Genomic DNA, 14,821 nt, shown 5'->3' with positions numbered 1-14,821 from the left:
GCTGTAGTATCAGTATAGGAACTTGGGCCTGGGGCGCCTGGGTGGCTCAGTAGTTAAGCGGCTGCCTTCGGCTCAGGGCGTGATCCTGGCGTTCTGGGATCGAGCCCCACGTCAGGCTCCTCTGCTGGGAGCCTGCTTCTTCCTCTTCCACTCCCCCTGCTTGTATTCCCTCTCTCACTGGCTGTCTCTCTCTCTGTCGAATGAATAAATAAATCTTAAAAAAAAAAAAAGGAACTTGGGCCTAAGATGATTTCCTGCCTCTCACCAGGAGTAAGGAGTAGAGGGTTTTTGCTTTTAGTTTTTCCCCAGAAGCAGTGGATCTTTGCCAGTGCCCTCTGAATGAGAGGATTTGCTGCCCATCCCCCCAAGGGCTTAAGGCTGTTGCTTAATAGAAGAGAAGGGTCTAGGGGAGGTAGGTGGGGCATTGTCTCTCTCCCCCAACAATTGCCAAGCACCTCTCTAATGCCTGCACTGCCACAGTAGCCCATTTCTAGTGTCCTGCTCTGTCTCTAGTTTTCTTGTGAACACAAGACGCCCATGGGGAAGACTTATAAGTGCATGGGAAATCTCTTATCTCTGGAGTGGGATTACTTTTCTTGCAGCTTCCTAAATCCTAAACAGAAGCAGTCAGTGAGAGCTGCTTAATGTATTTGTCTGCTACTACTTTTGTTTCTGTCATTTCTGAGTCTCCTACTGACTGAGTTTTCTTGAGGTTATAGGTCAAATTTTCATGTTCTTTATATGTCTAGTAATTTTTGATGGGGTATTGCACCCTGTTAATTTAATGTTACTGTGTGTTAGATTTGGTTATATTCCTTTAAAGAATGTTAGATTTTTTTCTTTTTCTCTTTTTTTTTTTTTCTTTTTCTTTTTTGCTGGCATGCAGCTAAGTTACTTATAGATTACTTTGATCCTTTTTCAGGTTTGTCTTTAAGCTCTTTTAAGGTGAGCATAGAGTAGCCTTTACTCTTAGAGCTAATTTAGCTCTACTCCTAAAGCATGGCACTTTTGAGTTCTTTTGAATGCCGTGGAGATTCAAGGGAGAGCTCTATTCTGGCTGTAGGGAAGTCAAATGACTCCAGATGCTCTTTGAACTCCAGTAATTGTTATTTACAGCTCACTCTGGTAATAGTTCTTTCCTCAAATTGCTGTTCAGCCAGAATTCACGGGGATCCTATGCAAATTTCTGGAGCACTGTCTCTCTTTCGCTCCCCACCTCTTGTGTACTCTGTCCAAATTCTAGCTGCTTTGGCCTCCCTGAGCTCTAGTCTCTGTCTCCACACTCAGTGAAGTTGCCATGCTGTTTGGATGCCCTGTCCGAGGTGCAGTTCAGGAGCCACCTCTAGACAGAAACCCTAGGTTATGGTAGGGCTCATCTTTTTTGTTTCCCTTTTCTCAGGGATCACAGTTCTTACTTGCCTGTTGTCCAGTGTCCAAAAAATAGTTGTTTCCTATGTTTTGCCCAGTTTTCTAGGTGTTTAGTGTGGGAGGTTAATTCCAGACCATTCAGAAGTTCCCAGATTATCCTATAAAAACAGAATATTTTTATTTATAGGTAATTCAATTAAAATTTCATTTTCAATATTCATGATTTTAAAAGAAATACCAGTGGAACCCTGCTTCATACTTTTTATAAAATCTGATTCCAGGTGGATTAAGGACTTAAATGACAAAATAAAAAAATTAAAAGCTCTTAGTAGAAAGTATGGGTAAATAGGTTTTTGATCCTGGGTATAGCAAAGAGTTTAACACAGAAAGCATTGGTTATAAAAATATTGATAAATTGGACTCCGTAAAACTGAGAAATTTTTAAAAATTAAGTTACATAATAAAGTGAGAAGACAAATGACCCAGTAGAAGATGCAGTATATAATGAAAAAGATTGTCAAGAACTTATAATGAACTCTACAAATCAATGAGAAAAGCACAAAAACTCAATGTAACACTGAACAAAATATATGAATGTGTATTTTATAGAAGAGGACACTCACATGGCCAATAAATATGTGAAGAGATGATCAACATTATTAGATGAAACAGTAGAGAAATGTAAAGTAGGACCACAGTGAGAAATCTTTTCACACCCGTTCCCCATTGGCAAGAAATTAGAGGATCTTTTTATGTTTTACTGAAAGGAGTATAAATTGATGTTATCTCTTTAGGTTGATTATTCCCATACCTTATAACCTTGCAGTTCTACTCTTAGTAAACCTAAGAGAATCTCTTATATATGTACAACAGAGGGCATGTATACAAGCTCATAGCAGTATTTGTTCATGATAGCAAAAACCCAGTAGCAACCCAAGTGCCCATCAACAGGATAACAGATATTTTAAAAGCAAAACAACAAACTGTTATATACAACAGAATAAACCACAAAGGTACGTAACATTGTGGTTGAGACTAAGGGAAAAAAATAAGCCATGAAAGGTCTCACTCTGCATGATAACCTTTTTATAAAACTAAAATACTCCCCCCCACCCTTTTTTTTATTAGTTTCAGAGGTAGAATTTAGTGATTCATCAGTTGCATATAACTACCCAGTGGTCATTACATGAAGTGTCCTCCTTAATGCCCATCGCCCAATTATCCCTTCCCCCCCATCCACCTCCCCTCCAGCAACCCTCATTTGTTTCCTAGAGTTCAGTGTCTTTTATTTTGCCTCCTTTTCAATTTTCATCTTATTTTTCCTTCCCTTCCCCCACGTGCATCTGTTTTGTTTCTTAAATTCTGCATATGAGTGAATTCATATGGTATTTATCTTTCTCCGATTGACTTATTTCCCTTAGCGTAATACCCTCTAGTCCCACATCCATTCACATCTTTGCAAATGGCAAGATTTTTTTCTTTTTGTAATATTCCATTAAAACTAAAATACTCTTTAAAAATTAAAATAAAAAATAAAAATTTAAGGATTACTTATACATACAGAAAAATACCATAAAAAGAAAAGCAAGGGAATGATGAACATGATTGAATATGTTAATTTTGGGGGTCAGGGAAGCAGGGAGAGGGCATCAAGGTGGCGGACTATGGTTAGAAATTATTGTCAGGTGGGGCGCCTGGGTGGCGCAGTCGTTAAGCGGCTGGCTTCGGCTCAGGGCGTGATCCCGGTGATCTGGGATCGAGCCCCACATCAGGCTTCTCCGCAGGGAGCCTGCTTCTTCCTCTCCCACTCCCCTGCTTGTGTTCCCTCTCTCGTTGGCTGTCTCTCTCTGTCAAATAAATAAATAAAATCTATAATAAAAAAAAAAGAAATTATTGTTAGGGTCTTAGCTTATAGTGTACTTTTTGCAAGGTGAAAAATACTGATTAAATATCCAAACAAAGAGCTTGCCATAATGAGACTGTGTTGTGAACCAAGGATTATGATTAATCCAGTTCTGTACACCTGAGGTCCAAATAAAGAAAAAAAAGTAACAGAGACCATATATGATCCATCTTAGGGAAAATACACATATGCGTGCATGCACGCACACACAAGAAACCTAAGTTATTTAAGAGCATATTGTGGCTTTTATGCATTTTAGTTTCAAGAAAAAGCCTAAATACTTCAGCATTTGGGAAAAATCCTGGAGTTAAGGATCACACACATTTTACCCAGAAATCAACTAAGAGTGCTGTATCTCCTTTTACTTTATAAGCAGCTTGTGAATGGCAAATAATGTAGTTTTTTTAAGATGAATTTTCAGCTAAACATAAGATTAAATAGGGTGGTGTTGGAAACAATTTGTTGGTCATAATGTACATTGAAGATTCATCCAGAGCAATAGCGGGAACCAGGACAGCATCTATTTGACTTTTGGAAGTTGAACTTGGGTGATATTGCCAAAATGTCATCATTCTATTTTTTTTCTAATCACTTTTGCATTATGTAAGGAGATTCTCTTCTGTGTGTTTAATAGCACAACTCCTGTCACTTACTAGAGATTTGAGAAAATGAGAACTTTTTAGTATTCAGATCCTACATAGGATGAGACATTACCATTTCAAAGCCTTAAGAAATCTATAGGTGGGGGGTCTAAGGAACCAACAAAATGGAGATCTCTGATATCTGGAATTTCAGTTTTGCTACTGAATACAGAGCCCAAATGTTAATAGAATTGCTTTCCCTGCAGTGCGTTGTACTCATTGTAAGATTTTCTCAGTTACAGGGCGCCTGGCTGACTTAGTAGAGCACAAGACTTAATCTCAGGGTTGTGAGTTCAAGCTCCACATTGGGCATGGAGCCTATTTAAAAAAAAAGCGAAAGAAAAGAATTTGTCAGTCACCATCTTCTGGCATTCATTACATAGAATTAAGTCATGAGGCTAGAGAGAGAAATGGCATGGCGTGGATTTTCAGCATTTACATACTAGAAATTATTTCGAAGCTGAATTTTAGTGAAACTTTGACCTGCAGAATCCAGAGAAACAAAATTAGATCACTGAGAGATAAGTTTTATACTTTCCCCACCCATATTTTTTCCCTGTTGAACTCTACTCTCCTCTATCAGGAGAAGTAACTGAAATTAATGAAACTCTTGCAGAAAATCCAAGACTTGTCAACAAATCCTTTACGAAGATGGTTGGCTGATCAAGGTAACACTCAGTAATCCTTCAGAATTGGATACAATAATGAGTGAAGAAGCATATGATAAATACATACAATCTATTGAGGAGTGAAAATGGAAGCCCTCAATAACCCCCCCAGTATGAAACAAAAGAAAGAGAGGAAGGAAGGGAAGAAAGAAGGAAAGGAAGGAATGGAAAGAAAGGAAAGAAACTTGTTACCTCAGACAACTGGCTTTGCAGTCTGAACATTCCAACTTGAAGTCTTTTGGGATATGGTCAGTTGGAGAAGAAAGTGACCAGTGATCATAAAATTTAGTGTACTATTGCAAGCTAGACTAACTTCATCTAATTCTATTGAGGAGCCAGCCAGTTGTAGGGTTTAAATTAAGGTAGAAAGATCCTAGAAGCACTGCCTGCCTGTGTATTTCTTTAGTTCCTATTTGATTATGTTCCTCTTCAAGTCCAGAGAATATATTTTTTGATAGACATTCTCGTTTGTAATGAGACTATGGGCATTTTTTTAAAAGATTTTATTTATTTATTTATTAGAGACCACACAAATAGGGGAAGCGGCAGGCAGAGGGAGAAGCAGGCTCCCTGCTGAGCAAGGAGCCTGATGCAGGACTCGATCCCAGAACCCTGGGATCATGACCTGAGCCAAAGGCAGACGCTTAACTGACTGAGCCACATAGGCATCCCGAGACTATGGGCATTTCTCATAGACTGTGGACATTCTTGAGTTTTAGGCAGAAGACCTCAGCATGCACTCAGTGAATCAGTCATTTTTTTTTGCGGACAAGTGTGTCCAAACCAGGGAAATATGAATACTAGTAGACCTTGGTTAATTTTAAGGACCAGTGAAGAACAAAACAATCTTTGGTGATCTTTTTGTATGTTTCTCATTTGCTAAACACGGTAATTTAAAAATGGTTTGGCTCTTGTGGAAGCCATTCCGACCTGCATTGAAGTATTACAGAACTGTCAAGCATCCGGATTATTTGTATTTCTGTTGCCTTGACGCCACATTTAAATTGGGAGAGGTGGGGAGGTAGATGAGAGGCTAGTTGATATTGCTCTTCTCACTTTATAAAGAAACTGAAAGTTGAATCAACTTTTCAGGTTTCTTGTTGAAATTATCACAAAAGCCTCTCAGGCTGTAGCATTCTTTTTACCCTAGGAAATGTTTTACTGGACTTGAGGTCACTCAAGTGATCACCTTGGGAGAAAGCAGTCGTAGTCTTCATGTGCATTATCAAAGACCTACTCTGCTCTTCCTTGGAAAAAGACATTGGGGAATATCTTTGAACCAGCAGTGTCACCAGCTAGTTTTACCTCCCTCCCTTCCTTCCTACCTAGTATGAGGAACTCAGGCTGATATGTATCACCCAGTGTTATGGACTTGCTTTTTAAGCAACGGAATGGTGATGTTATTGAGAAATTTGGATAGTTTAGTTTGAGAAGGAAGTATACAAGACCAGATTGACTGAATAAGACTTCATAAGACTGCCTGCCCTGAAGAGAACTGGGGTCTTGTCTAAGGGGAATGCTGTTCTCTGTTTTATGCATTTGTACTTCAGGAGGCAGTGATGGGAATACTTGCTAATATATGTGATTCATTACAACTTTGAGTGATAATCACAGGAAGAAAGCTCATTGATCAGGATCATAGACATCCTTGGAGACTGTTTCATAGTGATTAGTGGCTTTGCTTTTAATTGGGGAGGAAACAGGTGGAGAGTTATGGGAGAGAAGTCTTGAATGAATAAATTATTTTATTTTTGCATTTAATTCATACGTCCTAAATCACAGAAGCATGGGAAAGATACTTCTTGAGCTTTGAAGGAAAGGTTTTGGCCTATACAGTCTCAGTGATTAACTCTTGATTCCTTGAGTAGATGATCTGTTTTGTGCACAATTAAAATTTGGAATGATTTTTGCAAAACCAGTAAATGTGATTTGGGGCCAGTTTTTCCATCTCTGCCTCATTTGTTATATTCTGAGAATACAAAGTAACTTGGATTATTAGATGTTTTTGGATTGTACGTTCTGTCACTTTCCTTTATGAGGGTACATATTCAAGAATTTCACATATATCCATTTATTTCTTCATCAGATATTTACTGAGTACCTGCTATGTTCCACACCCTGTTCTAGAAGCTTGGCATGTATCTGTGACCAACAGACAAAAATCTAACCATTTCTTCTTGAGGAGTATTAACTCTGTAATTACAGGGTCGTCCTTAGAATACATTTATTCTTCAACTTTTTGTTAACCCTGTTTTAATGATGGAAGGAAGAACAAAACTAAAGATATCTGACTTCAGGAAAGGAGTTTTTGCAACGAAAACATTTTGCTAACAAAATGATACTATTACATCATTTTTAGAACTTCCTTTGAGGTTTGGGCCACGCACAGATATCAGTCACATTGCTTTCTAGTCAACCCTCACTTTGTACATCTCTAAGTTTGCTTGCTTGCTCATTCACTAGATTTACCACGTTGGCTTTGAATGACTTAAATTTCTGAAAATAAAATCCACTCTTAAAAGCTGATAATTGCCTTTGAAGATATTTGAAACAACGTGTTGGAGGTAATTTTAATAGCAAAAATAAAATCATGGGCCACTTGAAAGGAGGAACACTCTGTTGTACATATCATTTTTCGCATGTTTATTAAAAGTAAGTCTTATTTTACAGTGACCATGAACACAATCTCTGTTAAGTACATAGCAGATACTTTACCAGTATTTGAGCTTGACTTTAGATGATTCTGTGATTTAATTTGTAGTAAGTAGGTTTTTTTGTGTTTCTTTTCTTTCTTTCTTTTTTTTTTTTTTGTTCTTTCCCCTCACCAGGTATACAATGTTTATATGGCAGGGAGGCAGCTGTGTTCTAAGCGGTACCGGGAGTTTGCCATCCTACACCAGAACCTGAAGAGAGAGTTTGCCAACTTTACATTTCCCCGACTTCCAGGAAAGTGGCCGTTCTCTTTATCAGAACAGCAACTAGATGCCCGACGTCGGGGGTTGGAAGAATATCTAGAAAAAGGTAAGCTGGCCTATTAAACTCTACTATCTTAAGTAGACATGGAGTCTAGGTATGTGCTACAACTCTTAAACTCCGTAGCTAAGTTTCCTTAAACTCAATAGTGAAAGTAAATCACATTTCTCTGACCGTTGATGTTGAATGATCTGAGCTTTGAAGCCGAGACTGAAATGTCCAGGGATTAATAGTCTATTTCATTGACTTGGTGAGCACTTAACAACAGAAAAGTGTGTAGTTTTTGATGCATTAGGGACCTTTATTTATAGGGTTGTATTATTTGCCAGCAAACACATACAGACAGACACATCAACATGCTGCATTGATTTGGAAACTAAGTGGACATTATTTAAAACATTTTTGTTAAAATGATTCTCAGTTCACTGGCATATCCTACTTGAAAACTCCTTTTTCCTCTTACAGGTGCCAAGTTGTAGGTAATCTAAGGTGCTGTTGATCTAAGCAGATTATAGGTTGAAGTATTGAAACATGCTTGTTATCTCAGGACTTCCAAATAGTATATCAGAAATCTGGGATGTGGATGTTGAAACATTTGCTTATTGGAAAGGCAAGGAGAAATGACCTGGATCTTCAGAATAAGATGGTTCATTTTGTGGCTCAGAGAAGAGATCTGGCTTCACTACATTGTGGAGTTATGTAATTTGCCAGCTGTGCAACAGGCTTTTTTTAAAAAAAAATACTAATTTAATAGAATAATGGTCTTACGTGATATTTATTAATTCTTTGTCCTTGTATAGGAACTAATTGACCTAGTTGAATTTTTTTTTAACTTTAGTATAGAGCCCTATCCCTGAAGAAAAAAGTATTTCCCTTGTAGAAGTTAGTGAGACTTCCTCATCTGTTTTTAGCTTTTTTCTAACATGGAATGGCCTCTAAACACAGCCCTTGGGAAATGAAAAAGGGCATAAATTTTTTTTGATGAAATGAAGTAAAATCATCAGTATAACTTAACATTCTCATGAGTGTCAGGAAATTAACTTTCTTAGATTTAGACAAGTAGCTACTTACCTGCTTTCCTTCCTCCCTTCCTTTTTTTCTTTTTCGTTTTTTTGGTTTTCTTGAAGCTAAAGTTAGTGAGGTGAGAAGATGTGCTGAGCTTAATACTTAATTACCTACACATTTTTTCCAAAGTGGTTTTAACTGCTTGTGGTTCTCTGACTGGACTGATTCCTAAGCCAAGCAGACATTTTCCCTTTTGTATTTCATTTTGTGTTTGCTTTATTCCTAATTGACTGTATCCTTGCTCTGTTGTCTGACTTGGTCTTAGTTCACATGAGATTGCAAAGTTAAATTTACTGAACTTTCTCTTTTTTGGGGTGACTTCCTTTGGCTATGTTTAATATTTTTAGCAAGCTACATCTTTGAACATCCTATCATTCCTCTGTTCTAGTTCATATGTATGTGAATGTTTGTTGTGCCTTAACATGTCATATGTCAGGAATGGCATATCACCTCTGCATTGCCTGCTACTGAAGATTTACACTTAAAACTCGATATGTTCTTGACTTTAAAGTCTTGATTTTAGGGCCTCATGCCAGATTCTATTTTTGCTTTCTACAGTGTGCTCAATACGAGTCATTGGTGAGAGTGACATCATGCAGGAGTTCCTATCAGAATCAGATGAGGTATGTGAATACTCCCTTCAGTGACTGTTTACCTCTTGGCTCCTTGTGGGGGAAAATAAAGATATCGATTATAGATTGAATTGCCATGAATTCCCCAAATGACTAGTTTTTCAATTTCCCTTTCTTCTGTACGCTGCTTATCTTTCAAGACCTAGTGCTAGGTTCACCTTCTCTTTGACGCTTTCCCTGATACTCAGGGCATTGGTTTTTCATTCCACTAAGAACTTTCGCAGTCAGGACCACCCAGTCATCACCTTGTTGCTCTCTCATTCTCTAATTTTTTATACATATCATCAAATTATCACTAGACTGTGAACTACCTATAAGTAAGAGCTAAGTCTTTTTTTTTTTTTCAGTCTTATTGAGATAGAATTGCCAAATAAGATCCGTCTGTATTTCAAGTATACTACTTGATGTTTTGATACATGTATACATGGTGGAAGATCACCACAGTCAAGCTAATGAATGTATCTGTTACCTCATAGTTACCATTTTCTTTCTTTCTTTCCTTTTGTGTGCGTGTGTGTGTGTGGCGAGAACACTTAAGATCTACCCTCCTAGCAAAATTCAAATATACAATATAGTATTGTTAAGTCTGATCACCATGCTATTATACATTAGAACTCCAGAACAAGGGCTAAATCTTGATCATCTTTATATTCCCAGTGCCTTACCATAATGTCAAGCATATTGTAGGTGCTTAATAAATGTTAATGGAGTAGAAGAATGAATATGTAATGCTGCTGTATTAAATAGTGCATTATCTACTAATTATTTTATATGTGTATATCTATTTTCCCAACTAGATTATAAGTTTCTTGCAGACAAGGGCTTATAATGAAGTAATGCTTAGGATGGTTTTAGATGATGAATATTTTTTAAGTGGTAAATGAAAGTTGACTTGCTCTTAAATAGTTGTTTCTCTCTAATAAAACTTAGAATGTCAAGAATCTCTTAGAGGAGGGGCACCTGGGTGGGTCAGTTGGTTAAGCATCCAACTCTTGATCTCAGCTCAGGTTTTGTTTTGTTTTTTTTTTTTTTAAGATTTTATTTATTTATTTGACAGACAGCCAGCGAGAGAGGGAACACAAGCAGGGGGAGTGGGAGAGGAAGAAGCAGGCTCATAGCGGAGGAGCCTGATGCGGGGCTCGATCCCAGAATGCCGGGATCAGGCCCTGAGCCGAAGGCAGACGCTTAACGACTGAGCCACCCAGGCGCCCCTCAGCTCAGGTCTTGAACTCAGGGTGATGAGTTCAAGCTTCGAGTTGGGCTCCACGCTGGGCATGGTGCCTACTTTAAAAAAAAAAAAATCTGTTAGAGGAATATATTAATCATGAAAAGCAATAAGAAAGAAGGATCTTTTGAATTAAGGGGTAAGAATTGTTTACTCTTCTCTAGAAGAAAATTGGGCATTATACTAACTCAGATTCCTGCATTTCATCCATTTTTCCTGTCAGAGGTATCATGATTACTTCAGGGTTTACAAAAGAATTTAGGGTACCACTTGAGCCAATCTAGCGTGCCTAACCAGAGAATGTTTCTCAAAACTACTGCCTTCAGTTGTTTTGTTTTCTCATTTGCAAGTTCTGAATGTTTGGAAGTAAGCCAAAAATCTCATCTGTGTTTGACCTAGACTGCTTCACACAAGTGTTCTGTTTTGAAATGTGAACACATTGGCTTTAACTTGTTTCTTTCCTCCCTGTTCATCTTAAAGGTTAACTTCAGCTGCAGCCTGAAGTCAGCTTTCTGACTTGTAAAATGTATTGACTTTAATTTTTTTACCCCTTTTCATTGGAACTTGTTTTCTATTGCGTTTAGGTTGTTGTTTAGCTAGCACGTTACAAGGAGAGTGAGGATATGCTGGGTCATAAATTCTGTCTCTGTGTCTTTTCCCCCAGAACTACAATGGTGTCTCCGACGTAGAGCTGAGAGTAGCACTACCAGATGGAACAGCAGTTACAGTCAGGGTTAAAAAGAACAGTACTACAGACCAAGTATATCAGGTAAATTAAACTTGAACAAGTAGACTCAATGTTGGATTGTATAAAGCGAAGGAAGATTAAATGAGTTAATACATATAAAGTGCTTGGACTATCTGGCATATAATAAGTTTATTAAATTTTAGCTACTCTTGTTGATGTTACTATTAATGTGAAAGTACTTTGCCCTCCTTGAAAGAAAGGTACAGTATATAGCCTGGGTCATAGTGGTTGTGATTAGCCCCCTTCTTTTTAATTGTAAAAGACTTTAACATACCTGAAAACAGAACAGTACAGTGAACCTCCATTTTTCCATCACTCATATTTAATAATCATCAAGATATTGCCACATTTGTATTACCTATCCTTTTTTCCTTTTCCTTTGTTTAATTTTTTAAAAAAGATTTTATTTGAGACAGAGAGAGAGAGAACATGAGCAGGGGGAGAGGGGCAGAGGGAGAAGAAGGGCAAGAAGCAGACTCCCCACTGAGCAGGGAGTCTGATATGGGGCCTTATCCCAGGACCCTGGGATCATGACCTGAGCGGAAAGCAGACCCTTAACCGACTGAGCCACCCAGGCGCCTCTTAGTTTAAATATTTTAAAGCAAACTCCATTTTATTGGACCTGTGTACTTTTGGGATTTATATTGATAAATCTCTAAAAAAATGACATTCTTCTTATATAAACACAAAGCCATTATAAGACCTGAAAAATTAACAGTATTTTCTACGCATTAACTAATATCAAATCCATAGTCAAATTTTCCCAACTGTCTGAAAATGATTTTTTATAGTTGGTTTGTTAAAATCTGGATCTAAACCAGGTTTGGTTTTTATGTTTGTTTTAATATAAAGCAGTCTTCCTTCCCCAACTTTTTATTTCCATGTTATTGGTTTGTTGCCGAAATTGGGTCTGTGTTATACAGTGTCCCACATTCTGAATTTATCTGTTTATTTGTGTCATTTCTTATGTCCATCTTCTCCTTATATTTTGCATAAATGGAAGTTTGCTCTAGAGCCTCAATTAGTTTCAGGTTCAGCTTTTTTTTTTTTTTTTAATAAGAATACTTCATAAGTGGGGCGCCTGGGTGGCTCAGTCGTTAAGCGTCTGCCCTCAGCTCAGGGCATGATCCCAGAGTCCTGGGATTGAGCCTCACATCAGGCTCCTCTGCTATGAGCCTGCTGCTTCCTCTCCCACTCCCCCCTGCTTGTGTTCCCTCTCTCGCTGGCTGTCTCTCTCTCTGTCAAATAAATAAATCTTTAAAAAAAAAAAAAAAAGAATACTTCATAAGTGGTGATATATATATCCATCCTATTGCTTCTCAACAGAAGTTACAGAGTATCTGGTTATCCCACTTTTAGTGATACTAATAGTAATCAGTGGGTTTAGGTGGTGATAATCTGGGCTTTCTATTGTCAGGTTTTCCATTGATGTATAATCAGATGAGTGTATGTATCATCGATGATTGCTGCCTTAACCATTGATTTCTTTAAGGGTTGCAAAGTACTGGTTTTCTGAATCTGTCATTTCTTCATATTTGTTAGGTAGAATTCTTCTGTAAAGAACTTTTCCTTATTAACTAGGGCTATGTAGTTACATAGGTTTCCTACAAACCTAAAATAGAGTTTGTAGGAAAGGGAGGATAAATATTGGATTTTTTTATTGCCAATTTTCAGAGTAAAGAATTGGTGTCCTAGTTGATTCCAGTGATGTCCAATGAGATAATTATTTTATTTTATTTTATTTTATTTTATTTTAGTATCATGGGCTTTTAGGTATTTAATGTGATTTAATCATATATTATCTTTGATGCTCAGATTATTCCATTTTTGGCCAGGGAAGCTCCTTCGTGTCTGCTTCTGTATTCTTTTGATGCTACTTATTTGTGATAGCATTGTTGCTTTTTGGTACAACAAGATGTTCTGGCCTCATCTTTGTATATTTCTCATCCTAGATCTAGAATCAGCCACTTCCCTCAAGGAGTCCTGGTTTCTTTCAGTGAGAAATTATATATATATATTTTAATTTAATTTAATTTAAATTCAGTTAATTAACATATGGTGTATTAGGTGTATTATTAGTTTCAGAGGTAGTGTTTAGTGATTCATCAGTTGTATGTAACACCCAGTGCTCATTACATTACGTGCCCTCCTTAATGCCCATCACCCAGTTACCCCATCGGCCCACCCTTCTCCCCTCCAGCACCCTCAGTTTGTTTCCGTAGTTAAGAGTTTCTTATGGTTTATCTCCCTCTCTGATTTCATCTTATTTTATTTTTCCCTCCCTTCCCCTATGAGCCTCTGTTTTGTTTCTTAAATTCCACATATAAGTGAAATCATATGATAATTGTCTTTCTCTGACTGACTTATTTTGTTTAGTGTAATAATTCCATCCATGTCGTTGCAAATGGTAAGATTTCATTCTGTTTGATGGCTCAGTAATATTCCATTTATATGTATATCACATCTTTTTTATCCATCGATCTGTTGATGGATGTCTGGGCTCTTTCCACAGTTTGGCTTATTGTGGACATTGCTGCTCTAAACATGGGGGTGCAGGTGCCCCTCTGGATCACTACATTTGTATCTTTTGGGTAAATACCTAGAAGTGCAATTGCTGGGTTATAGGGTAGCTTTTGAAGACCCTCCATACTGTTTTCCAGAGTGGCTGTACCAGCTTGCATTCCCACCAACAGTGTAAGGTTAGGTTTCCCTTTCTCTGCATCCTTGCCAACATTTGTTGTTCCCTGCCTTGTTAATTCTAGCCATTCTGACTGGTGTGAGGTGGTACCTCATTGTGGTTTTGATTTGAATTTCCCTGATGCCGAGTGATGTTGAGCATTTTTTCATGTGTCTGTTGGCCATTTGTATGTCTTCTTTGGAGAAATGTCTGTTCGTGTCTTCTGCCCATTTCTTGACTGGATTATTTGTTTTTTGGGTGTTGAGTTTGATAAGTTCTTTATGGATTTTGGATACTAGCCTTTTATCTGATAAAATATTTGCAAATGTCTTCTCCCATTCTGTCGGTTGTCTTTTGTCTTTTGGGTTTGTCAACTGTTTTCTTTGCTCTGCAAAAAGCTTTTTATCTTGATGAAGTCCTAATAGTTCATTTTGGTTTTTGTTTCCCTTGCCTTTGGAGGCATGTGTAGCAAGAAGTTGCTGTGGCCGAGTTCAAAGAGGTTGCTGCTTGTGTTCTTCTCTAGAATTTTGATGGATTCCTGTCTCACATTTAGGTCGTTCATCCATTTTGAGTTTATCTTTGCGTATGGTGTGAGAAAGTGGTCCAGTTTTATTCTTCTGCATGTGCTGTGCAATTTTCCCAACACCCCAACACCATTTGTTGAGGAGACTTGTCTTTTTTCCATTGGATATTCTTTCCTGCTTTGTTGAAGATTAGTTGACCATAGAGTTTGTTTTGTTTGTTTTGTTTTTTTTTAAACAGACAGCACAAGCAGGGGGAGCAGCAGGCAGAGGGAGAGGGAGAAGCAGACTCCCCGCCGAGCAGGGAGCCCAATGCGGGACTAAATTCCAGGACCCTGGGATCATGACCTGAGCCAGAGGCAGACGTTTAACTGACTGAGCCACCCAGGCGCCCCTAGTT

At 37.9% G+C, this 14,821-nt stretch overlaps 1 protein-coding gene across 2 annotated transcripts in view; it reads left to right on the top strand.

Annotated features, from left to right (window-relative positions):
- SNX27 (sorting nexin 27) overlaps nt 1-14,821 on the top strand; it is a 62,859-nt gene that overhangs the window by 30,330 nt on the left and 17,708 nt on the right. For both annotated transcript variants that reach the window (XM_057310266.1, XM_026486740.4), the window contains exons 3-5: nt 7,409-7,601; nt 9,177-9,241; nt 11,140-11,244. In XM_057310266.1, coding sequence (XP_057166249.1) covers nt 7,409-7,601; nt 9,177-9,241; nt 11,140-11,244 — 363 coding nt within the window. The remainder of the gene's footprint in view (nt 1-7,408; nt 7,602-9,176; nt 9,242-11,139; nt 11,245-14,821) is intronic.

The sequence above is a fragment of the Ursus arctos genome, unplaced genomic scaffold (genome assembly GCF_023065955.2).
Source record: "Ursus arctos isolate Adak ecotype North America unplaced genomic scaffold, UrsArc2.0 scaffold_12, whole genome shotgun sequence".
In the NCBI taxonomy this organism is placed as follows: domain Eukaryota; kingdom Metazoa; phylum Chordata; class Mammalia; order Carnivora; family Ursidae; genus Ursus; species Ursus arctos.
Note: the sequence above shows the minus strand (reverse complement) of the source record. Positions and strands in the feature narration are given on the sequence as shown.